Source organism: Volvox carteri, assembly GCF_000143455.1.
Source record: "Volvox carteri f. nagariensis unplaced genomic scaffold VOLCAscaffold_55, whole genome shotgun sequence".
Taxonomy (NCBI): Eukaryota; Viridiplantae; Chlorophyta; class Chlorophyceae; order Chlamydomonadales; family Volvocaceae; genus Volvox; species Volvox carteri.
Genome location: NW_003307598.1, coordinates 576,018 through 602,817, shown reverse-complemented (window position 1 = coordinate 602,817; position 26,800 = coordinate 576,018). Strand labels below are relative to the sequence as shown.

General features: G+C 53.9%; 3 protein-coding genes across 3 annotated transcripts; 1 reads left to right on the top strand and 2 right to left on the bottom strand.

Moving 5' to 3' along the window:
* Nucleotides 1–334: 334 nt before the first annotated feature.
* On the top strand, nucleotides 335–20,038 carry VOLCADRAFT_106981 (uncharacterized protein; the record flags this gene model as incomplete). The annotated part of the gene is made up of 26 exons (XM_002955863.1): nucleotides 335–625; nucleotides 1,024–4,041; nucleotides 4,880–5,251; nucleotides 5,657–5,725; nucleotides 5,885–6,013; nucleotides 6,489–6,602; nucleotides 7,239–7,442; nucleotides 7,869–7,942; nucleotides 8,656–8,852; nucleotides 9,261–9,427; nucleotides 9,789–9,905; nucleotides 10,179–10,309; nucleotides 11,013–11,061; nucleotides 11,760–11,956; nucleotides 12,479–12,849; nucleotides 13,105–13,451; nucleotides 14,076–14,183; nucleotides 14,702–14,792; nucleotides 15,372–15,531; nucleotides 16,082–16,217; nucleotides 16,627–16,788; nucleotides 17,198–17,281; nucleotides 17,421–17,702; nucleotides 17,734–17,833; nucleotides 17,946–18,037; nucleotides 19,576–20,038. 26 exons carry the CDS (start codon nucleotides 335–337, stop codon nucleotides 19,582–19,584), a joined length of 7,071 nt encoding a protein of 2,356 aa, XP_002955909.1. The 3' UTR covers nucleotides 19,585–20,038.
* Nucleotides 20,039–20,576: 538 nt separating this feature from the next.
* On the bottom strand, nucleotides 20,577–22,519 carry VOLCADRAFT_106980 (uncharacterized protein; the record flags this gene model as incomplete). Its single annotated transcript, XM_002955798.1, has 5 exons — nucleotides 20,577–20,749; nucleotides 21,418–21,508; nucleotides 21,781–22,137; nucleotides 22,215–22,369; nucleotides 22,435–22,519. The coding sequence occupies 5 exons, from the start codon at nucleotides 22,517–22,519 to the stop codon at nucleotides 20,577–20,579; spliced, it is 861 nt and encodes a 286-aa protein (XP_002955844.1).
* Nucleotides 22,520–23,753: 1,234 nt separating this feature from the next.
* On the bottom strand, nucleotides 23,754–26,193 carry rpn12 (26S proteasome regulatory complex; the record flags this gene model as incomplete). The annotated part of the gene is made up of 6 exons (XM_002955797.1): nucleotides 23,754–23,897; nucleotides 24,318–24,429; nucleotides 24,720–24,865; nucleotides 25,240–25,357; nucleotides 25,736–25,838; nucleotides 26,040–26,193. The coding sequence occupies 6 exons, from the start codon at nucleotides 26,191–26,193 to the stop codon at nucleotides 23,754–23,756; spliced, it is 777 nt and encodes a 258-aa protein (XP_002955843.1).
* Between the last annotated feature and the right edge of the window lie 607 nt (nucleotides 26,194–26,800).

The window sequence follows — 26,800 nt, the reverse complement described above, 5'->3', positions numbered from 1 at the left end:
GTTGGTGTGTGTGTTGGTGTGTGTGTTGGTGTGTGTGTTGGTGTGTGTGTGTTGGTGTGTGTGTTGGTGTGTGTGTGTTGGTGTGTGTGTTGGTGTGTGTGTTGGTGTGCGTGTTGGTGTGTGTGTTGGGGTGCGTGTTGGGGTGCGTGCTGGGGTGTGTGTTTTGGGGTGTGTGCCCTGCCTGTCGCATCACTAACTCAATGCCGCCAGCTGTCAAACCCACGACGCGCACACTGGCCACTGTCGTGCGAGGACGGATAGTTACAGACACACATAACTACACACTACCGGTCCATATGCCAGGATAATCAACACATGTACAACAACGTAATGCATGTATGTAGGTGGTCCTGGGGGCGCCATCGGTCACCTGGCCTGTTCCTTCTCCGTAAGAGATAGCAGCTTTGACAACAACGAGGGCTCCACCTTTGGCGGTGCCGTGGCCGCCGGTGACCTGCGCCGAAGGAACTCCACAACGCCAAGTCTCGCCCTGTCGGGGTGCAGTTTTACGAGCAACCGGGCGCGTGTGTACGACGGCGGCGCCCTGTTTACACAGGATATGAAGACAGCGGTGTCCAATTCGAGATTTACCGGGAATCAAGCGGGACGCAATGGCGGCGCAGTGGTGAGCGGTCTAAAGCTGTAGCGCTGCATAGCACGTTTCTGTATATTATATGAGGTAAAGAAACATAAGGGTTGAGTTCACGCACGGAGCTTGTCCCGGTGTATTAGACTCGAAAGCATTTTGGCGTGGCGGTGTATAACAATACACTATATCCGCCACAGCGAAGTAGCACCTGGTGAAGCACGGAAGAAGCGTGGGGATGAGGGCCATGTCTTTTGGCTGAACCTCACCTCACCACTGGCTCGGTCCCCTCGCTCGTGGCTGGCCGTTCGGGTCAAAACCCCTGCATTCCCAACGCTCCTTCGAGCACAGATAACTATGCTTCTATTACTCTGCACACTAACTACGCTTGAACGTTCCCATGCACACTTCCTCGTTTACACATGCGCGTATACCAGGCTCTTCTGAACAACGCCGATAGCAGCCTGTGGACGTGTGTGTTGGTGGGCAATCGTGCTGAACAACACGGTGGCGGCTCGTACATTTTCGGCAATACACTACTGACCGTTATGGACAGCGGGTTTCGGGACAATTCCGCACTTGTGTCCGGCGGGGCTCTGAGTGTCCTCGAATCCAAATGCGTTCTTACCGTGCGCACGGCCTTCAGAAGCAATCACGCTGGAACGCGTGGAGGCGCTTTGCAGCTTCAGCCCGCTTCACCAGCTTATTTTGGCGGTGGTCATGGCAATGGCACTCAGCTTGCACTTTCAACAGATGACATGGGGCCCGAAGACGCCGACACCTGCATCTCGTACTTCCTGAGCCAAGTCATGTCTCTGGCAACTAGCCGCAGTCTACTGCACCTGGGCCTGTCGAGTTCGCCAGTACCATTGTACAACGCCACCTTGGCTTATGAGGACACGTCCCCGTCCGTGTCGTACATGAAGCTGTTCGGCCTCGGTAACAGGTCAGCATTGCTGCCCGTGCGGTTTCTCATTGATGATGACGTAAGTGTCGTACCCGGGCCTGGATCTGTCGTACAACTCGCACCCGGAAGCTCCCTTGCAATGGCAAACTGGGCGCAGCTGCGGCTGCAGGCCGACGGTCGTGGCCGTACACAGCTATACTTCCTTAACAGCAGCTTCGATATACAAGTTGAAGGGGCGGTGGTGGGTCTTGCCGCCAACAGCGCTATAACGCAGCTGAAAGGCAACATGCGGATGCTACCTTCTGGCGACAGTCTTGCAGTCATTGGGGAGAAGTGGGTCATCGGCGCCAACCCGGGCATTTTGATGCCCGATGCCAATGGTACCCTAATTGCGTTGTCCGCCGTACTGTCGTACAAAGGCTCCGCCACGATGCCGGACGGCAGGACTCTCAAATTCACTCACTGGAACCGCTGCATCCTCAGGAGCTCCGGCGGTGCCTCCTTTTTGCTAGACGCCTTCGATGGTTCGACTTACAGCCTGTCCAACGGTACGACAAAGATTCAGCTTGCTAACGGCAGTCCTCTCCTCAGCCATGATGCCGGCTCCCTCCTTGTGGGAGCCGCGGCAACGGCTAACATTCGTGTTGTGAATCGTGGTCGAGGCTGGCAACTCGATAACAGCACGACACTGCAGGCGAACGGCAGCCGGGCAGCTATATCGATCATTCCAGCAAGCGGCAGCGATATCCGAGTGGCCACTGGCACCGTTCTATCCGTGGATGCCTGGGCGCCGTACACCTTAAGTTATCAATACAATGTATGTATACGTCTGCAGTACCGGGGGAGCAGGGGCTGGATCGATTTGGGGCCTGGTGTTCGCATTTACTTGAGCAGGGGCAGTGCCATTCTTCTTCCAATCTACACCTCACAAGTCCTGCCGAGCGGTACCATCCTGACCACTCAGGGTTCAGCTTGGGATCTGAGCGGCAGCAGTCCTAGGACAACGCACCGCGCAGGGGGCAGCAACAGCATTGCCCTTAACATTGTACTGCCAGCCGGAAGCACTTTCCAAGTCTCGCCAGAGAACAACAAGGTTACCGTACAGCACTGGAACCGCTACGTACTTTGGGCAGGTCCCATGGGCACATTTCTGTACGACGCGAACGGCACGGCGGTTGGTGGCAACGGCAGCGGTGGTAACGGCAGCGGGGGCCCCACGGTGACCATGCTGACGGATGTGGCGGAGGTGCAGCTCTCACGTGCAACACCACTTACAACGCAGTATCAGGGTACGATGAAAGTGGCGATGCAAGATGAGACGCTGACGATAAGTAACTCGACAATCTGGTTGTTCAGCAACAGCGCCAATCCCCCCTACAGCGTGACTGTTCTGGCACGCACTGCCATCCTCGCCCCAAGATCCATCGTAATCCTGCCTAACAGCACATTCATGGTGATCCAGGAGTGGTACCGCTATATGCTGATATCCGGCTACACTGGCACGTGCCTGTACGACACTGCTACAGGCGTCGTCACTGCCGCCCTGCAACCTACCGACAGCATGACCGTCAATGTCTCTCGCGGGACTATGGTTGTCGTACACGATAGCTTTACAGTTGTTTCGTATGAGAACGATTATATCGTACGGGTTAATGCCCAGAGAAAGTTGCGGGTTGCAACCGACGACCATGAGGATGGCTTGACTAATGAAGATAATAAGGAGTACGGCCCGTACGTTCAAGTCATCGCGATGCCGGCTGAAGGCAGCTCTTTGTCATACGACGGAAAACTACTGCCTCCTAACATCACTGATTCAACGTGGCTGATCGGGCTTCGGGGCGATGACGTGCCGACGCGCTTCGTCCCATGGATTGGTGCCAACGGCTCATACTTGTACGACGTTGCGACACGCGTCAATTTCCGGTTGGCAGAAGGCTCTTCACTGAGCTTAGCCGGTAACAGCAGCCTTCTTGTACACGACAGTGGTACGACAGTACTCCGTACGGACACCAACTTGACGGTGACTTCGGGCGGTGCATGGTCGCTGAGTGATGGTACGGCATTTTCTACCCAGAATGGAACTATAGGCCTATCGGCGTCGCCTGTAGGCACTAGCCGCATATTGTACAGCAGAACAGGATTACAGTTGACAGTTGCAGCTGATGATCCGCAGCGGTACACTCTGCTGGCTGGCGTCAGTGGTACGACATTGTACGACAAATTACTTGGCGCGAGCTACCTGCTAGCAGACAACTCTACACTGATGCTGACTAATGACAGCACGTCGTACACTCGAGGCAACAATGAAAAACCGTTGGGCGCCGAAACCAAGCTGACCGTACAGTCTCGAGGGCGTCGGTGGGCGCTAAGTTACGGTACGGAAATCTCCCCCGGGAACGGCACCGGCAGTACGACTGAGTCCGAGATGCGGCTGCACGTGAACTCCCTGGAGCCAGTGGAGGGGGAGATCGGCCGGCTGTGTTCAGTGGATCTGAGTGCGGCTACCTACACACCCGATCCGTACATGTACGACTACGCCGCAGCGCGGGTAAGGGAAGATCTGTAACAATATTAGCACTCTTCAGCCCGAACGGTGGCGTGTGTTAAGGGTGTGTGTACGTGTTATGGGTTTCCCCTGGCCTTTGCACCTCCTACCCCTAAGTGAGCAGGTTTCTGGCTGTGAGGTATAAGCTGTAATGGGCCGCAGGTGAACTACCACAAAGTTATGCTTTTCCCTGGCTTTTCATGCTGACTAGACAATCCGTGCCCCAAGCTGCACCTCTCCTTTCTGTGGCTGTGTCTCTTTCCTTTCATCGTCCAGGCGGCAGCCGAATGTTTCCATATTCGTTTGATAAAAAGCGTGAGATCCTGACCACTAGGCACTGGTGGGCCGATGCCGACGTAAAGCTGGCAGTATTGCTGCTGTAAGACCAATCTACCCTTCCCTTCCCGTGCCTTAGATAGACGGCTTTCTCAGCAGGGCAGTCTCTGTTGGAGGCTGCTTTCACTTCAAGGGCCTGCCTTTCTCTCCTCCTTAAGCTTGCCTCCACTTCATGAGATATCTAATTGGTATTGGCTTAAGCTTGGTAACGGCATGAGTGCATCCTGATGGTCCTTTTTTTCCTTCCTTCAGACAGCTCCTGTGGACTTGTGGACTTTCCTAGATACAAAATGTGTGTATGTATGTATGTATGTATGTATGTATGTATGTATGTATGTATGTATGTATGTATGTATGTATGTATGTGTGTTACACCTCCTGAAGTTGCGTTACTCTCCGAGGCGTGAGGGGCCCTATACGAGTCCTCAGGGGTCCCAAGGACAGTCAAGGGCTGTCCAGAATGATACGCCTGACCTACCCGCACCCTTACCCTGGAAAAAAGCAGGACTTCCTAAACCGTATCAATGCATCGGAGTTAAATAGACTCGACCTCTACGCAAAATTTGCTAGTGCCGCGTACGGCTACGATGCCAACATCGACACCCGCGGCTACAACGCCTCGTTGTTACTGCCAGCTTACAGCGCGCCGTGGGACCCGCTGCTGGGTCGCCCGACCAGCGCCGTCGTACAATGTAAAGCAATAGCTGCACCAGACTCACCGGCGCGCAATGTCAGCATATTCCAGATTGGTCTGACGTTTGTGAACAACTCAGCGGGTGCCATGGGCGGCGGATTGTACATCTATGGCCCCGTGGACAACGTACTGCTGGACGGCTTTGAGGTACGGCAATGTGTTTATCAGCTTGCGCTGTACATCGTGAGTGCGTTGACAGTACATTCATTCACTATGGACTATCGCGTGAGATACAATATATATGAAGTATGTGTGGAAGTATTTTATGTATTGATCACTCGCGCCGACATTTCGGGCGTATATGTACCACAATGCGGTGCTTGGGCCTCCTGCGCTATGCCAATGCATGGCCCATGGCGTAGGGCGTGCATCATGAACGATGCCAGTAATGCTATGTGGCCATTTGTTGGTAGGAGCTGCTGCAACGTCGTGTCTGAAGCTTGCCTTGTTGCCCCATTAACCTTACTCCAACAACATACCCCCCGAGCATGGACATCCACTTGCATCGTGAATGTGTTGCACGACGCAACACCGTCCCATTTCCTCGCGCCTTCTTTCCCCCCACTCTTTCTACCTGCCTGGTATAAGATGGAGAAAAACGTCTTACTGGATGGAAAGAGCAGCAACTTGGCGGTTCAAGATGACACGCAGCTTCAGGTGAGGGTAAGGTGTATTATTATGGCTGAAGCCCCCCCCTGGGCCCCTCGGCTGTGGATTTCGTTCTCTCGGAGGTCTGGGAGACCATCGGATTTGTTAACTTGCAACCTAGTGGGGTTCATGCATGGCGTTGACACTTCCTGACGCTGCGGCCTTCAGCCCGCCCTGACCGCGCGCATAACACTCGCACTTATCGTGAATTATCACGACCCACTCGCATACATTGCGAGTGGAGATTCCGAAGTAGGCCACTTCAACGCGGTCTGCTATGTGTACAAAATAAAGCAGGTAAACATTTTATTAGTGGACTTAGAGCCTTTCTGTTAGAATGAGAATTTGTGACCACAGGATTGCAGGCTCGATTCCGGGTCGGGACACGATTTGCTTGTTAAGGGAGGGTCCGCCCCAGGGTATAGGTAGCGGCCATATATCTCGGTTTATTGCATGCATAGCCCAAGATGTGAGCCTTAAGGCACCTGAGGGGATGCCTGAGGGCCTGCTGGGTAAACACCCAACAACCGCATGACAGAGGACGGTTTCGGGAGACAGGCAGCTAACAGGGATAGGGGCCGCGTGCAGGCGGAGGTGCAGCTGCGAGGACAAAATACTGGTAACAAATATCGACACCCAAACCTTTCATCGCTTGTATCCTGAACACATCGTCCTTGAGTAAACTATATACCTTGTGACAGCATCCCATCCGTTCGTGATATACATTACCAACCAGCCATTCGTCGTCATTTGCAATCATCCGTGCAAGCAGGTGAAAGCGCTGGCTGGTAGCTTGAACCTGCCGCCCTGCAGAATTGGGGAGGTACCCATCGATAACGGCTACATGTGCAAGAAGTGCGATCAGAACACATACAGCCGACGGGAGGTATGTGTACGAGTGTACGGCAGACTGTCCTGCAAATAGGAGGCATTGTTTAGCTAACATTTGCAGCGGTGCCTTTAACTATAGGGGATGTTTGTTAGCTGCTGCCGTTGTACAGCTAGGCTGTGCTATATCGTCCTACTGCGTCTATGCTGGCGGCACCTCCGCCTATTTGCACGGCTGTCGTTACGACTGCACATTATCTTGGTATTTTTGTTACGAAGCTATGATATCACTGGTGCTACTGTTACAGCAGCCAATCCTATTTGTACTCCTATGTTAAGTGGCCGCTACTGCGATTAATCATGCTGTTCATCGCTCTATTCCGCAGCTAGTGCATGCTGTTGGTGTCGTTGGCAGTATTGTAAATATGTGGTTGCTTTGAAGGTTGCTGCTACTGCAATTGTGTAGGAAGTTTGAGAGGATCTGCCTTTAGTACGAGAGGACCGAGGTGGACGTACCTCTGGTGGACCCTCAAAAAATAATGATAAACTGAGAACAGCCACAATAGATAAATAATTAAAAAACTAAAAATTACAAATTAAATTAAAAATTACAAGGCTTTCAGGAGAGAATAATAAATTATATAAACTGTTGTTACTGCTGCTTCTGTTGCTGCTGCTGCCGCTCCGGCTGCAGTTCAACTACAGCAACGGCAACAACAACAGCAACATTGATAAAAACAACAATTATATCTGCCAGCCCTGCCCCAACAACGCTGAGTGTCCGGGGGGCGCTGTGGTAGTGGCGCAGCAAGGCTACTGGCAGAGCGCCGCAAACTCCACTTTCATGAACGCATGCCCCAACCCTGAGGCCTGCCGCGAGGGCGACAATGGCGCACAGGTATGGTAGTGGCAGCACTCGTGTTGCTTCACTTTTCACTGTCAGCCAGCAGTTGGTGCTGTTCATCAAGCTTCGAGGAGGATGTACAATGCGAATAATGCAGAGCAAGCGCCGTATTCTGCCTTTTGAAACATGTGCAACCTGGTGTTTGGCCGTACATGCCGTACGGCGGTTGAAGTGGGTAGGCGAGACGTGTAAATAAAAAAACATGCTGAGCATGACGTGACGCAAAGCGCGCGCACCTCCTGGGATGCAACAAGGTGCCTGCTGCATCTGCACCAGCTCCGCGCAATCTGTGCCGCACCCAAAGCGTGTCCCCTTTCCTAAGTCTCGTTCCAGTTTCTCATACTGCATCTCTGTTTAACTTCTAACACCGCTCCGGGGCTCCCTACGCTGCCTTGCGACGGCGGCGGCGATGGTGCACAGGATGCACTAATCGCTTGCCAGGAGTGGCAGTATTCGCGGCCGTTGGGCTTTGACTTCCAGGCGCTCATAGACAGGTGCGAGGACACTATTATGGGACGTTCATCGAGACGTGGGCCTTTTGTGTGGTACAGTATGGTATGATGTGTGAAACAGGGGGGTATATCTTCGCCCGTGGCAGCTACCCTGCGAAACCCTTCCTTCCCCGGTATTTCGGGGCACCCTCATCCAGTCACCCTAGTCAACTTCTCAGTGGATTGCTCAGGTTCCGCACCCACCACCAGCATCCAACGGAATCTGCCGGGTCGACAGCGGCCCAACTCCGTTCCTGGTCGGCTCGCAGATTAACCTTATCCCAGGTCACCACCGTCCATCAACAAGGGGCGCAATACCTTCCACCATCGGAAGGATTTTTGACCCTAACGGGTACCGATTCCGAGATCTCCCGGGGGCAATGGTCGCGCGTTACCAGTAGTGCCAAACCCTTGTATGTATGGTATATGTGCTCTGCTCTGCTCTGAAGTGTGTTCTGGTGCATTAGTTCAGTCATGTCTTGCTGTATGTATCTAAGCCCTGCTCTGACACACATCATGCCTTGCTCTGGATTTTTATTACAGTAAGACACAGCTGTGTCTTCGGGTTTTAGGTTTTTAGGTTTTACAGGTTGCTGCAGCTGCCACACATGCCAGGTGAGAGTTGGAACCTGAAGGCCTCGTTTGTCGGTGTTCACTTTATTTCCTCACACAATATTCCGCTGATGTGCTTTCCACGCCGGTCAATGTGATCCCAGGGTGCTGTTGGCCAGCACAGCCTCTGGGAAGGCGGCGAACTCAACGGCCGTCTCACCTGCCAGCAGCGACCCTGGTTGCCTGCTTTGGGGGCTGCCGAACGACCACCCTGCGTCGTACATGCGTAAGCAGTGCGCGAGCGGCTACCAAGGCAACCTGTGTGCCGTGTGCGCCCCCCTGGATGGAGTCATGTACGCATGTGAGTGAGCAATGTATATAGCCTTGAGAGGCAGGACCGTAATGGGGCTCGCACAAGTAGTGCCGGGTAGTGTAGAGGAAGCGATGTACGGAGCTTAGAGCGATCGACTAAACGACGATGTGGAAAAAGACTAAGGAAATGCATGCATGTTTGAAAGCTACAGATGATGTAAAGGTTGGCAACACACCGAAGGCTAGCGCCTTATATATGGTCCCCCCCTCCGGTTATCCCCTTCGTTGGCCCTTCAGTTTCTAGGGAATAGCTAGCCGCAGTTGTTCAGGAGGTCTCTGACGGTTGGCGGTGATGTATGTGCATACAGATGTACCCGTATGCCCCTCCCTTGACCACGCTCCCTTGATCCACATGTGAAATGGTTCGGCTTTTGCCGTACAAATAATGCTCAATCAGCTGAAGGCGATTTCAAGTGTGAGAAGTGCTACAGCCCCGGCTCGACCACAGTCATAGCCGTGCTAGGCTTCGTAGGCAATGTTGTCGCTGTGCTGGTCACGCTGGCCCTGACCTTCATGACGGACTACACCGACGGCGAGAATGTAGGCCTGGGCAACTTGGCCAAGGTACGGATGGATTGGCGTGGGTGGAAGAAATGAACTTTTAGTTAGGCCGGCAATGCGGTTGGAACCGTTGGGGCGGTTAGGGCGCTTGTATGTGGCGGGGTTGCAAGGCGAACGTGAATGGTGGTTGTGGTGGATGCGTCTCATCCAAATCATGTCCAGCACTATTTATATTACTTAGGATTTTGTTAGTAATCTAATGCGGTATCCTGGTATGCGCTTCATCTCACAGGTCATCGTAGTTCTAGGTTATTGGGGACGCATCGTCCAAGCCTGACGGCCTTCCTCCACTCTTCCGCGGATAAAATACTCCCGCAGCAGTTCTGAGCCTATGCCGAACCCGTGCATGTTGCTTGTCGAATAGGTACTAATCGTTCACATGCAAATCTTCGTCATCGTGACGCGCACTGGCGTCAATTGGCCCCGCTCTGTCCGTGCTGTCACATCAGTGCTGGCCGCCTTCACGGGTTCCTTCAACAAGGTGTGCGCCCATGGGGACAGGCCCTAGGGGTAGGCCCAGGGCGTTTGCCGTCTGTATGTATATCGCTTCACATATCCTGGACTGGGAGGGCGCAGGGAGCTTTTCAGAGATTCCTAATTTGTCCTTTTAGCGCATGTTCACTATTACACGAAAAATGATAATAAATTTATACCAGGCGTGGCCTTACTGGCGCGCATTACAGAGGTCGTCGTGTGTATCGGCGCCTTATCTCCGCACCACGGATACCATTACATGAACATCCAACCCACACAGGTCTATCCTCCGAGCTGCATGCTGGATGCGGCCGCCAGCCCCGAGACCGCAGCCACTGTAAACCAGCTGGTCGCCATCGTGACACCACTTGTCACCATCCTTACCGTGGCGGCGTTGTGGCTGCTCGTTCGGTAAGGGAAGGAAGGAAGGATAGGATGCGCAGTTGTCCCTCCCCTAGCTTGTGGCTCCTATGCTCTTGGGCCTCTGACTCATATGGGTACTTGTTACACCTCTCTGGGTAACGCAACCGAGGTGCAACACATGCACATGCACACGCGCACGCGCACGCACACGCACACGCACACGCACACGCACACGCACACGCGCACGCACACGCACACGCACACGCACACGCACACGCACACGCACACGCACACGCACACGCACACGCACACGCACACGCACACGCACACGCACACGCACACGCACACGCACACGCACACGCACACGCACACGCACACGCACACGCACACGCACACGCACACGCACACGCACACGCACACGCACACGCACACGCACACGCACACGCACACGCACACGCACACGCACACGCACACGCACACGCACACGCACACGCACACGCACACGCACACGCACACGCACACGCACACGCACACGCACACGCACACGCACACGCACACGCACACGCACACGCACACGCACACGCACACGCACACGCACACGCACACGCACACGCACACGCACAGACATGCACACATAGGCATGAACGCGTGCATCTGTACAAAGGTTACGACGCGCGGCGCGCCTGGGACCTATCCTGAGGGGGTGTAAAGCATATCAACTGAGCTGTTGCCCCATCCACATGCGTTGCAGGTTGACCTTCAAATTCTGGGGCACCTGCAACACCAACAAGGGCCAGCAGGTGATCAATGTGGGATGGTGCAGGGTGGTGTCTGGGGGACGGGGTCGAGTGTCGAGTGGCTTGCCGAGTTGGCCAACGGCGGGACATCCAACCGTAGATTCGTATGAGGAAAATAAGAACCCTAAGAAATACCTGACAGTTTTCTAAGCGAAGCGTTGAAAACTAAGGTTTTCTGCGAATACGGAGTGTCTTTGCCGTATGGCGTACGAGCCAGTGTGGCTCTTGTGTCGCGGCACGCGACAGTGTTGGCTAATTCGGGTTGTTCGTAGCTACGTTTGGGTGCTGCCGTGAAGCGGTTGGTCTGTCGGCCTTGGTGATCCGCTTCGTGGTAGTGTGCCCTCACCCGGCCCTACCCGTGGTAGTGTGCCCTCACCCGGCCCTACCCTTTCACGAAGACGTTCTTCCCTTGCGTGCAGGTACTTGTTTTTAACGTAGTCTTCGCATGAAAACCATAACTTTACTGCGCAAGTAACCCCATTAACAGGCTTAGAACATCGCCAGCTTTGCCACCATGCCTTAGAGTCACGTTTGGCAAAATGTGGAAAAGCGTTAAGATACTGCTGTTGACATCTTGTTGTTGGTCAAGATATTACTGTGCCGGGATCGAATCCGATCCTCAGCATTTTTAGCTTTCTTTTCGGGCGGAGTTTTGAATTGTGTCCACGACACTTTCCCGTGGAAACCCCGCGGCCCTGAAGGCCAGGACAGATGGGACGGCTGGCGGTCTGGACTCCTCGTGCGACATGCTTAGCGGACGTGGACAGCAGGGGCCGGCCGCCTTCACCAACTTGCGAACTACGGGCCCATTCCCCGTGAGCGCCTTTTCCGTTGGCGCCAGCTCGGCCATGGCGGGAGGTGGCAGCTATGGGATGCCCAATCCGCCAAGGCCACCACGGTAAGAAGACTACAGCCCGCGCGGCAGGGAGGGAGACCGCAACCTGAAGTAAAGTTCCTTCTCCTAAATGAAGTCCCAAACGAAATCCCAAATGGGGCTGCTGGGAAAGCGGTATATTATCATGTGGTCCATATAAATGGCCTGTGGCCGTGCCCATGTTCAACCTGCGAAAAGGGGTTATACTAGTAGCCTAGATAGGCATCATGTTTGGCAGGCCGCACCTACGGTCGTTTACGGATATGCATCTTGCCAGCTAAGATAAGGGACCCTACGTAGCTGGAAGCCTTGGATGAGCCTTAGGGAACCGTAAATCCCAAAACCCTTTCATTTCCCCATGCCTTCCCCAATGCCTCATTGCTTTCACAACCCTTAACCAGATAGGGAGGTGATAGGAGGGGGTCCAGGGTGTTTATGGGGGCCCCCGGAAACAGGTTCATCAGTGCACCCATGCGTTTCGGTGCACAGACACACAGATCACTTTTGCTCTGTGCTTTTGTCCCGTCCCATGGAAACGTTTGACAGGAACACCGGAAGCAGTAGCGTTGACATGCCTTCCCTGCATCCGGACACACGGAACATGGCGGCTGACCTCGCCATCGCCGGCAGCATTCCCACGCTAGCGCCCCCCGCGCCAGGACAGAGGTCCAAGGGGTTTCTGCCGCTGCCGCCGCTGGTCACTGAGCTGTCGCCTATGCCGCCACCGCGGGCACCGCCGCCTGCTCCAGCGCCCCCACAGGCACCGCCGCCGCCACCACCGCCTCCACCGCCGCCGCCGCCACCGCCGGACTACGTGCCACCGCCAACTCCAACGCAGAATGACGCAGCGCGCGTGATGACGGCTGTGACCAGTGCGATATACGACCGACCAAGCCCCGACCGTTCACTGGTTTCAGGTGCAGCAGAAACTGTTGCCGGTTTGAGTCCTGACCACTCCAGGTACCCGAGCATCCGGCCACAGGATATGCTCGGTCCTTTCCCCAGCACCGTTTCCGAGCCGGCGATGGGAACGTCGACTCAGCCATCCCGTAACTTAACACACTATGCGTCATGCCCCGCGCCGCAATCCGCACCTTGGGCCATGCAAGGCGGCAGCGCACATGCAGGCTCCCGCTCCCGCGTTACCAGGGTCCCTGCACCCCCCCCTGTAGCTGAGGACTCAGGGCCCGTCGTGTTTTCTGAGCTGCCTCTGCGGCCAGACGTCGCGGGCGCCAGTACCAATGCCGGGGCTCAGTCCGGGATGGGCATCTCTTCCAATGCCAGCCAGTCTGTACAACCCGTCATAACCAGCGGCGCTATGGACGTCGTACACGGGAAAGGACAAGAAAGATCTGAGAGCCCGAAGAAGTCGGGAGTTCCAGAGGGTGGCAGCACTGGCAGTAGCGGCAACAGTCCTAACGCCTCGGAGGGCACCATGCGCCGTAAGCTGACGGGAGGCAGCGCCTGGCTGAAGAGCCTTTTCACCAAGGATGATGCAGCTCCCAGAAAGGACAACAAGGTGTGTGTGTGGCTAGCTTTAATGTTATGCGTGCATGTGCGTGTGCGTGTGCGTGTGTTGCACCTCGGTTGCGTTACCCAGAAAGGTGTCACGAGCCCATACGAGCCAGCAGAGGCCCAAAAGCCTAGAAGCCACAAACTAGATTTATGTGTGTGTGTGTGTGTGCTACAGCTTGAGCTGCGCTATCCTCCGATGGTGTCTCGTGGTGTTGTGGGGTCTGATGGTGTGGTGTCGCAAGCGTTTGGAAGCACGATCATGCATGATGCATGATGATGGATGATGGATGATGATGCATGATGATGCATGATGATGCATGATGATCATGGGGGATTTCTAGGGTTGCTTAGGGCCCTCCCTGTCTAGCGAAGTGGCCGTGGGAGATGGGCGATAGTGTGTCGACTGGTCGCAGCGGGTCGCACCTAGAACTGCTTGTGGAGCAGTACCCCCTTCAACATTCCCATGTAAGTCGCACCTAATCGAGTTTCACCACCATTGCTGTCGTCCACGTCATCGCCTTCATTACTTTTCGCTGGGCTCGTGTGGGCCCTCCGTTACACCGCGATAGGATAGAGCAACTGGAGGCCCTCCCTACCCGCACACCATTAACCCAATCACCCACTTCAGGTTCGTGGGGAGCTGCAAAGTAGCATCCATCAGACCGTGGCCTTATGGCGTCAGGTGCTGCTGGTCGTCATGGTCGCTTGCTTCGTGCTCTACCCTGCGTGGGTACAGGTGCGGTGCACGATGTACAATGTACAGCGTACGTTTTTATTGTACACGTTGCATATTAATGCGCTTACGCCTGACGGAGTGGTATATATGAAGTATCGATACTTCTCAACGAAGATCAATTTCTATTCATTCCATACTTTCATTTGCCGTCCGTATCTTACACTTACTTGACGATGTACGACACGCTGCGGACACCAAGTTCCCGTACAGAGTTTTAGGTCCCTCACTGTTACATGAGTTCTTTGTACTCGCTGCTCGGTTGTGTATTGGTGGTCTGACGACAGCGGGTGCTCCGAAACCCTGGGTGCAGTACCATATGGGGCTCAAATAAAGCAAAATTTTACCTGCTGCTACTGCTTCTGGCTAATGCTACTGCCTCTGCCACTGCTACTGATGCCTCCTATCCATTCGTATGCTCTCTATGCACACCAAGCTCTTGGGGACGGCCGTTGTCATCTTCATGCGTAATCTGCTAATGGCCAAGCCGCGAAACCCTCTTCCTCTCCATGCCTATACAGGCCACACTCCAGATCTTCAGCTGCTACAGGCTCGACGAGTACGTCAGCGCGTCCTACTGGATTATCAATATGAACCAGATGTGCTTCGAAGGTATGAAACTTGTACGGCGGTACAGACGAGGTAGTACAGACGTGCGGATGGAAGGGTTACATGTACCCCGTGTTGAGAACTAGGAACTAGGAGCTAGGAACTAGAAAAGTGGTTTTTATTTTGTTTTTAATTTTGTTTATGTTATCTACTTTTATCTATTTGGATAGCCTTCGGCCCCCTGGCCCTTGTGTCCCTGCACGGCTCGTAAGGGTCCTCCTTAATGCGCCTTTGGAGGGTATTCGCTATTCAAGGTGTAAAACGCATACATGCATACATGCAGACATACGTATGATCGGCAGCAGGTGGAGAATTAAGGGAAAACAGACTTGAGCTGGGCCCAGTCCTGTCGCCTGGGGGGTCACGTACCCCTCGTACTGCAATGGTTCTTATTAAAGTCATATTACTCAATGGTTCTTATTAAAGTGCTGTGCAGCACAACGGCTGGGCAAGGACTGGTTCCCTGAAGCACAACGAACAACTAACTAGCGAAAACTAGTTTAACCTAGTTACGAGTCCATGATAATGCCACGTCTCTCGGCGCCGTACCATGAGCTCTCGCATGTCCACGTGTGTACGCAGGTGATCATGCACGTATCTGGGTGCCCATTGGCGCTTTCGGCATCGTCTTTGTCTGCTTCGGCATCCCTTTCCTCACCTTCATGATGATCTGGCAGAACCGTACGGCACTCGATACCGCGCCTGTCGCGCAGGCGTACGGCTACCTGTACAAGCGCTTTAAGTGAGCTAGGTGGTGGGGTAACGGTTGTCAGCTTACGGTGTTACAGTTATGGCCACTATGTATTTCATGGGACATGCAAATTTGTAGCTATACATTACACAGATGTTCTACATAGATCCGGATCCCCCAGGATTATTACAGGGTGCAGCTGCGGCTTAACGGCCTTGCTAATATTTCATGGGGAACCGAGCAGTCTTAATCCGGCGTTGCCAAATGGTGGAAGGACGAACGCAACCTAATTTGCGCCAGTACGTCTTCGCCCTCGAGCCCGCCCCAGATGGACGAGCCCCTCCCGCACGCAGCTTTGTGCGGAACAAATCGCTGCAAGGAGTGCCCGGTTTTCCGGCCGGTTTGCTACCCAGGGATGCCACTCCAGCAAATGCTTGTTAATATCCTCCTCGCGGCGGTATTTGCTCTCGACGGAGCAGAGCATAACTGGGCTGCCATGCGATTTGGTCGGAAGTGCCCTATACGTGGATCTCCCTTATATAAGTCCTCCAAATCCCTGTCCCTGACCTACTTCATTTCTGTGTGTTGACACCATCTGCAGCTACAAGAAGTTATGGTACTGGGAGGTGATGACGCAGGTTCAGATTCTGCTGTTGGTGGTGGTCAACGTGTTCTGCAGATATGTGCTGGCAGTTTATCAACAGGCCGTGCTTCTGATGGTGGGTCCATTGGTCGCGGTGGGTTGTCATGGGTGGTAGCAAGCAGAGTTGCAGACTTGCCGCGTCTTAACATGACTAGGATTGGACATGCCCATATGTTGCGCAGTCACCTGCTTCTTATCGCCTGTCCATCGTTAGTAGTGAAGCTGGCTTTGTTTGGGCGTATATCGCCAGACGAGGTTCGGCGAAGCTTCTGAAACTCATCACCCCGGCTGCAACTTGAATGACGTTATCTGTTTCCGAGTCCTTCTCCCCTAGATGAAAATCGTTTCCTGGGCAACCACCGCCTCCTCATCTGCACCTCCACACTCGTCCCTTCTCCGGCTTGGTTTTCCTTTTACTTTTACTTTTCCTTCCTGCCCCTGCCTCTCGTTAAGGGTCCCTGTAATTCCCTCATCATGGCATTCATCTCACACCGTCCTTGCAGATCGGCTTGATGCTGATGATGGTCATGAACTTGTACTTCCAGCCGTTGAAGCACAAGCTCCTGGAGCACATGTCCAGTCTTTCCCTGGCGGTGTTGAGCTTCACAGTGGCCCTGGGACTGTTCTTCGTGCCACCGACGGACCGCAAGGACCCGGTCACAGCGGTGAGCCAGGGGAACGGGGAAGGGGAGGGTAGCAGATTTGCAGGGCAGGGGCTGGGGGGCGTGGCTTGATGGACACAGAGCAGGGTGAGATGTGGGAGGACGCACAATAGGTGTAGGGAAGGAGACGGCAAATAGTTGCGCTCAATAGCCGTCTTTGTTAGTTGGCATTTAGGTATGGCTGTAAGAGGCAGCGCAGGCGGGGCCCTCTGCAGGATGTCGATGCTGGCGGCTGCATGTCGACGACGCTGGTGAAGCTGTTAGATGACGGACAGATCCCGCAGCATAATCTAAGCATACCAAAGCATACACACATTCCTACTTTTCTTTTTTGGCACGTCGCATACACTGTAATATGTAGTATGTCGTACAACAATATGCGTTGCTGTACGCTTTCTACGTCCCGTTCCAGGCTCCAACTAGAGCAACCGGCGCGACCATCCTGATTCTCAACGGCGGATTGCTGCTTTACTTCCTGCGCATCATTTTGGAACATGTAAGTCATCGTACTCCATAAGACGCCTGTTAGAAACACTTTGTTAGAAACCTTTGTGGTGGTGCTGGTAAGGCGCGCAAGGTTTGCAAGCTTCCAAAGAACTCCCTTATAACCGCCGCCTCCTGGGTCCTGCGGGAAGGTGTGGGCTTATCGAAGTGACGTTGAGGATGTGGGCGACGTGTGCGAAGCAGGAGGCAGGAGGCAGGAAACTTTTAACACTGGGATTCCGCACGCCGTAACGGACGGCCACTCGGTTGCTGTGTACAGTGCGGTTCATCATCCGGAAGATGAGACAATGCTAGTAAAGACCTGGATTCTCTTGTCGAGAGGGTTATTGGGTTGCCTCGGCACCGAGCGCTTTTCGGGGGCTCCGATACTCCGAGTTGTGTACAGCACCGTACAGTACAGCTCACGAATAACCGTACGTCACACTCCCCCCTGAGACTCCGCAGGGAAACGGCGCTATGAAGAAGAAGCTGGAAGCTGCCCAACAGCAGGCAATTGCAGCTTGCACCAAGGCCGGCACGACTCTTTGGAACCTCCTAATGTCAGGTAACGTGTTTATATGGATCTGGAAATGTGTGTCACACGCTCTTTTGATCTTCACCGCCCTCCCCCATGATCTTCACTTTATCCTCGTTCCCATTCTTTTGCCTCTTCGCAGCTTCGCAAAAGCTTTGGGACCGGACCTCCTGGAGCCTGTTGCCATCGTCGGGCAAGACTCGGACGAAGCGCAGGAGAGGCGGTGCACCTCAGGTGCCGCCGCCGCGCTCGCAATAAGGGCGACCGCGACCGGGACCAGGACCGGGCTAGGAAGGGAAGGGAAGGGAAGGGAGAACCTAAGACGGAAGGAACTGAGCCAGGTGAATGGCGAGCAATTCGATTGTTTCTCTAGGATTCCTAACTGCTTCAGGTGAGCTGGCTTGGGCGCCGTCGTTTTGGTTCAGAGCACGGTCCACCATAGCGCTGCTGTACTGGCTGGCTGGCTTGGCAGTTGCTGTCAACGTGCTGGTGATACGTGTTGATGATATGTGCTAGCTGCCCAGTGATACGGGTATATATACCGCGTAAGCGTATGCCATGCAGAGGTGAGGCCCTATAGGTAATGCATGCTCGGGATGAAGGCGCTGGGAAAGGCGTCGGGGCGACGGCGTGGGAAAGAAGTCGTGGATCACATACAGGTGGTGGGGGGAAGTCGGTGTATGTATAGGCGCAGCCCCTAGGCTCGGAAAAGAACTGGACGCGCAAGCAGGGGACGGAGAAGCAGAGTTGGTTTTTACGTGGCTTCCGATGTTATAGGTTGGTGTGATTGTCCTTTTGGTTTACATAGCTTCTGTGATGTGGCGCCTGCGTATGAGAGATATCTCCCATGTGGGCGCCAAAATGTCATATGCACGCCTGCAAGGCGAGCATATGCATGGATGTGGCTCTTAAATTTTAGGCAAACACACACTTACTCTGGGAACGCGCTGGCAGCACTAGGACTTGGTCTTCTATGCTCGGATGGAGTGGGCAATAATACTTAAGGACGTTTTTGTTAATTACTATTGATGACGACGGCGTGGCGAAAGCGATGCGGAAGCTGCCCTGGGCCTGGGCCTTGAGGAAAGGTCCGGGGCCATGTGGATGGGATGGGATGATCCGGATGGGTCATTTCAGACTCTTTTCCTCGCCGCACGCAGCAGAGGCGACCACCTAAGGAGACAGCCATTTTTGATTGATTCCGCATGACGTCGTGCGGCTATGCGGTCTTTGTTAAACTTTGAGGTAGATTCATATGCATGCCTTGGAAGTCATGTTGCAGAAGCTGGCAGAAGTCACCTCGCAAGAGGTGTGAAAAGCGCTCCGCCAAGGGCGCGGTGGCGCAGTGATGCATGTACTGGCCTCGTCTTTTTCTTTGTCGCGTTCCTTTTTATTCTCTGCGCATGTACGTCAAAATCTTTTGCGCCTGCGGGAAACTGGCGCGTTAGTACTGGTTGGTTGAGGGTCGAGCGGATGTTGTGGGGTACTGTGGGGCGTTCTACCACATGCCCTCCACAGTCACCACCGTAAACGCATGGCATGACTATGTAGGACGGTACAGAAAGTGTGGCAGGATCGTAACACTTGGAGCGAGGAGATTGGGTTTATTATTTCATGTTTTACAGGCGCTAATGCAGCTAGAACGTTGCTGAGTAAGCTGAGCATGCTACTCGGTATACTCATTTGACAGGCGGACATAATCCCTGCTGTTGCCTAGCCGGACAAGAGACATTTCGTCGTGACGTTGTCGAGCTGATCCGTTTCGCCGACAGGCCCGCTGACTAATCCTTTACGGACGGCATGGTCGTAAGCACAGAAGGAACGTCCAATAGTCCTCCAAAATGTACGCCATGCATGTATGTACTACGAAGAAGGCAGAGATAAAGCCAAGCATATGCAAATCATAAACAGATTAAGAGGGTAATTGTTAAGGCATGGACCATATACTCTCTCCGCCAAACGGTTTTGAAAATTCCGCGGCACAAGACAAACATAGCCCCCACCCCGTGAGAACATATCAACTTCGCACACACACACACACACACACGACCACACATATTGAAAAGACCTCGGGCCATGTTTGTGCTTTTTCCCTCTCCATGCTCTGTCCTAACCTGCACAACCGAACCACCCTGTATCAAAACCCAACCACCCGCACATCGACATCCAAGGAAACGACATCGTTGCGCTTGTGATCAAGCTGGTTCGCCAATTCACGCCCGGCGCAACGCGTGGCCTACCGCAAGAGATAACTTACCACCTAGCAGTCATGGAAACAGGGTCAAGATTGCTGTTGTTGAGGTGTTGGTTCACAACCATTCTTATCTCCGCACCCGAAACACATGTACCCTGAGTTCAGACCCTTCCCCAAAGCAGCTGCCATCGCAGCCTGCTGTTAATCCCGGAATATCATTTGCATAATGACCCGTGGGCCATCTTATGACCCGGCATAACAAGCCATCCTCTGACCAGCTGGAAACCCTCCCCAAGTGACCTGAGTGCTGTTTACCATGAACCCGGGGACCACGACGAGCACCAGGTCCAGCAGAACACCTACGCACGTAATCCCGGGCTACACGGCACCGTATCCCATACATTTCCCTACCCCAAGCGCCCAATCATGACGAGATCCCTGAGCTGCTGCACAGCTCGGGACAACGCTGCACCAGCACGAGCACACTGCGTGACAGCGCTGGCTAGCCCGTGGCAACACTGCACCGCTCGATAACGCTTGCACAGCTAGGGTCAACGCTGCACCAGCACGAGTTCATTTTTACTGTTCCTTCTTGCTGCCGTAGAGGAGGGTATCCCGCTTAAACGGCATGTTGCACATGCACCAAATGGAAGCCAGGGTAAAGTAAAGCAGCAGGATGAAGGAACCGTAGCCTGCCGCCTTCACGGAAAAGAGTTGGGCTTGGGTCTTCTCATCGGCATCCGGGAATGTGGCTGCACATGCACACGAGGATAGGGTTGCGTTGCGACGTCATTCAAGGTGTAAACACACACACTCTCTCTCTCTTGGTGAATACGCGAGTATATCTTACGGATATCTTGGAGATTAAACATTGATTGGCAGGGCTAGGCTGCCGGAGCTCAATACGCGTTTTCCATGTAGCCTATCTATCTCGGACAGCCCTAGACTGGCCCTCGTATGGGCCTTGTCCGGCTCGTATGGGCCGTTACACATTTGGAGAGTAACGCAAACCAAGATGTAACACACAGACACACACACACACACACACGATACGCAACATGCACAAAATTGCACGGCTTTGCTACCCTCAGCCGCCACAGGGAACACGAAACATTATCCGTCGTTAACCCAAGTCGTTAAGAGAGCGACTGCACAACAGAGGTGTTTGCAAGGACAAGGTGTCAGCCATGCGGCAAAAGGAGCTGACATGCAGCACACACCCCTGGGGCGTCTTCATTTCCTTTCCAAGGTTCCCGCTAGGAATCAACTCCCCCCCCCTTGGTGCACAGCTTGGTTCGCAACGAACCGTAGGATCCATAGCAGCATGAGCCAACAAAAGAGCTCCGAAACCCAATCAGCCATACCGCAGAGCACCTTCCCATTCCCGGCCACTAGATACCCAAAAGCCTGCTAAACGTACCTGCTAGCAGCTGCCTGCGCGTCTGGTCCTTCCAGTTAACAAGGCGGGTAAAAGTCGCTGTCTGAGTGGGTCCCTTCTGCATCGCAAGGACCTGCAGCAGAGACAAGCGCCGCGAATCAGTACCCCGCTATGATAGGTCTCCCCTATCATATGACTCGGAGCTCCTTAGCTCCTCGGACGGTACCGTGCCCATGAACTTCCACAAGAAGCCCGATCACCCAACATGACTGTGCTGTGTGCTAAACAGGCCGACTCAACCGCTACGATATGGCCCGGGCCCAATTAGCCCACGGAGCTCAAGCTTGTGAGCCCTGCTTGTGAGCCCTGCGCTGCATACCGATGTTAACATGCGAAATTGCCCACCTGGTACACGGTGTCCCCATCGTAAACGGCGTCGAGGGCCTCCACAGCCCACTTCAGAAGCTTTACCACAGCAGATGTAGCTGCGAAAACCTCGGGCGAGTCCTGACCGTACTTATTAATCAGTGCGTGCATCCCCATAATTGAGATCTCGTACAGTTCCACGTCGTTTTGCTGTACCTTCAGCTCATTCCGCTGCTGGACGGCCGCAAGCTGCCCCTTCAGGCCTGCGTACACGCTGCCCAGTTCGACCGCGAACAGCTTTGCTTCCTGTTGCGACAGATCCAGCGCGCTGAGGTCCAGCTGGGCGTCCTCTGCAGCGCTAGCCAGGTTCTGCTCCACGCATCCCTCCTTGCAGTTCTGCGATCCAGGTCACACCTCATGATCTCTGCCCATGAGGTAGCTGGTCCAAAACCCTGAATTGCCAGTCCTCCTACCTGCACTCCCATCTGGTCAATCACAGCCAGCGTGACGGATGGGTTCGCGGCTGAAACGATGCTGAGACCATCCACAAGCGCCGAAGCAGGACATCCATCGCCAGTCAGCTCCACTGTCCGAAGCGCGCGATGAGCAAAAAGGTCTCCAACTGCGCCTGTGCCACAAAAGCACCTGTATGAGACGCATGATGAAGCTGGCCATGTGCCCTAACCTTCTTACCCGCTGACAGACCCCCAATATTCAGCGTGATAAAAGCCTTAGGCTTTGCCAAGGGACTCGGCTTTAGGATTCCAGCCAGCTGCATAATTAAATTGCGTTAAGTATATGAATTGTATCATATGACTGTAAGTTAAGCACTCGAACCAACCTGCCGGGAGAGGTCCGCGCCGATCACCGAACCTGGCATCAAACCAGTCGTCGCTGCCACTAGCGCAGAAGCTGCATTTTTCTCAAAGGGAACTTCAGGTCCTTGCCGTATGTATACATGCTGAGCACTATCCACAAGCACTAACGGCGTGCTCGCGGCCGCAGCCACGATGCACGCCGCAAGGAGCGGCACAAACACAAAGGACATTCAGTTTCGTGAAAAACAGCAGGCACGAGAATTTGCAAAAAATGGACAAGGAAATGTGCAAAAGCTCTCCTTGTCTGAACAGTATTTGTCGTGCATTTCGTACAGTCGAGTGTGCACGTATGGTAGCCCCATGGGATAATACCCATTACAATCTAAGCCGCTCCCCTTCGACCTAATAAAATCGACCAGTGGAGCACTACTTGGAGGAGTGCCTATGGCAGGTAGCAGGCTCCTCTTCGCAGCGGGGAAGCGACCGAAGGCGATCGCTATTCACCTTAAGGAGTCACATCGTGCTCGTGGCTTTGAAGCTCGTCGTGTGATAGACCCCAATGCTTAGGAGCGCGGGCACTGGCTCAATTAGCATACTTAACTTTGCAGGTGAAGGGTTTGACCGCAGCCACTTGTTTACGAAAAGCAGCTAAGCTAACCCGTGTTCAGCCGTCCTGGTTTCCACCTAAGCGCTGATTCAGAAAGAGCCCGAGCCAATCCTATCCGGTCCTGATTTGCACTTCAGGTTTATAGGGTTTATCGTTATAAACAATACATTCATGGCCTCCATTTCCTTTCGTCGTGTTATTCATTGCTCCAGTACTTGTTCACACGCTTATGGCTTTGCTTCGGAATTCCTGACTCTCACCTATTCAAGACAATGCAAACTGATGCAGTTATATGCCCTTCCGAGCATTCCTGCCTTCCCCTCCCTTCCCAACACATGAGCTACCTGATGGACGTACGGATTACGTTACATCTGACCCCCAGAAGGTCGTCCCGAAAGCATTTTTCCGGAAAGTTATGTGCAGACCGCATTCTCAGCCAGCCCAGCAGAGCGAAAAGACACGTAGCCCTGCTCATGTTCAGCAGCCACCCCATTCAAATCTCCCTACTCTTTCCTCTTCTCCTCCCGTACTACTCCGTTCCTTCCCTACTCCAACCTCCTACACATTCTTTCTCCCCCTCCCATCCTTCAAACTATCCGCTCGAGCTCCTTGGCATATACCAGCGCGTTGTTGATCAGCTCCAGGGAGGGAATGGCCTTGGAGGCTGCCGTACCCTCCGCCGCGGCCGCTCGGAAGACAATGTAGTCATCGGGCGTGATCGTCCATCCGTGCTGCACACAAAATGAAAAAGACAAATGCGCAAAGCCACAAAATGAAAAAGACAAAATGCGCAAAGTCACAAAATGAAAAAGACAAAATGCACAAAGCCACAAACTCATAAAGCTCTGCAACAACAACAACACCATACGCGTGCATCATCATCATCGTCATTCTTAGCAGATGCGACAATCTTGTGCACAGCCTCATCAGTTCCACCACACCGCACTCCACACACAATCCAGACTCGCGGGCTTTCACGGCTGGCAGCATTTACGGTCACGTAGCCCTGCGCCTGGCTCCCCAGGACGCCTGTATCATCTCCCGACCCACGGGTCACAAATCTCTGTCACCCGCCCCGGAGTCACAATAATAGATCCATTTTCTCTGACACTCACCATCTCTGCACGCAATCCCCACTCCCCTTCGCGCACCTCGTTCGCATACTCCCGCACCTCCGCATCGTTGTCAAACAGCAGCAGCTTCTGGGCGTCCGGTACACGCAGCCGCTCGTAGGCCTTCTCACTGCAGCTCGCAGCCTCGTCTCTGCGCGCAATATTTGTGCGTCATATTCCCCCGTCAGTGGGAAACGGTGGGGAACACCACGGGCATATCCACATCCACCGAGAGAGGCCTATCACACCAGCCACGATACGTGATAGGACAGACACAGACAGACAGACACAGACAGATAGAGACACAAACAGACAGACAGACACAGACAGAGACACGAACAGACAGAGACACAAACAGACAGAGACAGACAGACATAGACACAGACAGACCTCCACTGGAACCGCAATCTTAACGCAGCTCTACAGTAACCAAGGACCCACCTGACGGTCGTGGCCAGCTGCGCCAGCAGCATGCCGTGCACCTCCGAAGCGGCCTCGCGGGAGGCCGCCAGTACCTTGTTGTATGCGCCCTCCATCAGCCACTGCTCCAGCTGCACAGGCTGCAAGATGGCTGAATCTTGCTGAGCCTGCGGGAGAGACGTGACAACATACATGTACATCGTGCGCACACACCGCGCGCGTGAATACCAAGTTTGAGCATGTTTTAGTGATTGGAGCCGCGGGCAGGAGCGTGGCATGTGCGCGCGCGCGCACAAGGGGGGGAGCACAGGAGATGACATGCAGAGGCAATCGGTGGGTGGACAGCAGCATGTAGCAGCAGATGTGCGATGTAAAGTGATGATACTGTGAGCTGGACCGCGGCCGAACACACGACCCCCTTACTTTAGTCCCCAACAACACAACTGAAAAACTGTATGCCGCAACGGAATCATATCCTCAACTGCTAGAAGAGTCCGAGAGAAATCCCAGGCGCTTCTCCCAACCCAACAACAGCAACAACCTGCGGCGGGATGAGCTCCAACTCCGTGTGAAACTCGGCGATGCGGTTCTGGACCAGCAATCGCAGCAGGTTGAGGCCCTGCATAGTCACCTCGCTGGGAGAGGCCGGAAGCAGGGCACTGCGGGGCCGCGGCGAGTAGGGGCCAAGGGGGCGAGGAGGAGGGATATGCATGCTGCGTTTCAAACATATACCAGTTGCTAGTGTTGCCATCGTGAGTGGCGTATCAGGGTCATGGGGGCCAAGACAAAACGAAGCTGGCGGCAGGACGAAGCAGAGTGGTGACGCCGTAGGGCAGGGAAGGGCGGGGCGGGGATAGGGTGGGAGTGGTGGAGAGCTGGGCAAGGGGAACTGGGCATCAGGAGGACAGTGGGAAGGGCAGGTAATCGCACCAATGGGAGCAATGCAGTGACCTTGGATGGGCCTGCAAGGCATTAGGTATGACAGCATGCGTTCAGAAAATTTTCGGGCTCCAGGTTGGGGGGGGAATGAAGCGCACCGTGTGTCGTTGTAGTAGGTTCGGAGCTGTGCGAAACTGCGCTCCATGGCGGCCTCATCTTGTTTATGGAGGCTGAGCAGTACCCCCTGCTCCAGCACCTCACCTGCTCGAGGGTTTTGGAGGGCCGTACCAGATGGCAAATTGGCAAGCATGGCGGAGGCTGGAGTTAGCTTAATCACTTAACACCTAGTCAATGGGCCAAAGGAGGCCCCCGGCTAGCCAAGAAAGGGATGTGGGACCGGGTGCAAGCGTTCCCCATGTGTTGCATCCTCTATGTCGCCACCTCCGGGGATAGCACACTTACGCCCTAGTAGCAGTTCCTGCTGTGCCGTTGGAGTTTGTTCAAATGATGGTGGAAGAGCTGGTAGTTGGATAAGTTTAAGCTGCGGGCAATTGGCGTGGGGAGGGCAACGAGGGAGGGAAGGGGGTAAAGGTTGCGAGTATTGGTAGCGCGGCATCAACGCTTTGCTCGAACTGCACCTTTAGCTGGCTAAGCGCGCTGTCTGCGGTGCTCAAGTTATCCTTGCCCAACGCATCCTGCGACCAAGTGGTGCCACCATGAAGCAGGATGGAAAGGGCATCTTCCGATAAGAGCTCCAAGAGAGTTTCCTCAAACCTTCAAGCGTTGGAGCAATAGCGAGGCCTCTTGAAGAGCCATTCAAGGTATGTAAATTACTAGGCAAGAGTGCACCAAAAATCTCGCGCGCGATCTGAAGTGTCTGGACTTATCCTCCAAGTAGACAATACAATTATGACCACAATATTATAACTGATTAGTGTGTTATCATAAAGAATAAGTGTCGATAGCTTGCCATTTCCAAAGTTCCGCGCATCGCCTCATGGTGATGTACTGATACGACGGGACATAAGCTTTCCTGAAAAGGTAATCGTTCCTTTATCCTTCTCGAACTCTACTTGACCACGGGGAATATCGTACGTTGAGCTTTGGCTTGTTATAATACAATTCGGTAGTTGGACAAGCTCTAGCTAGGTCTAGCTCTGATTTAAGGGACCGAGAACCTGAGCATAAGTCAGATAGGCATCACTGCATTGTTTGGACAGGAC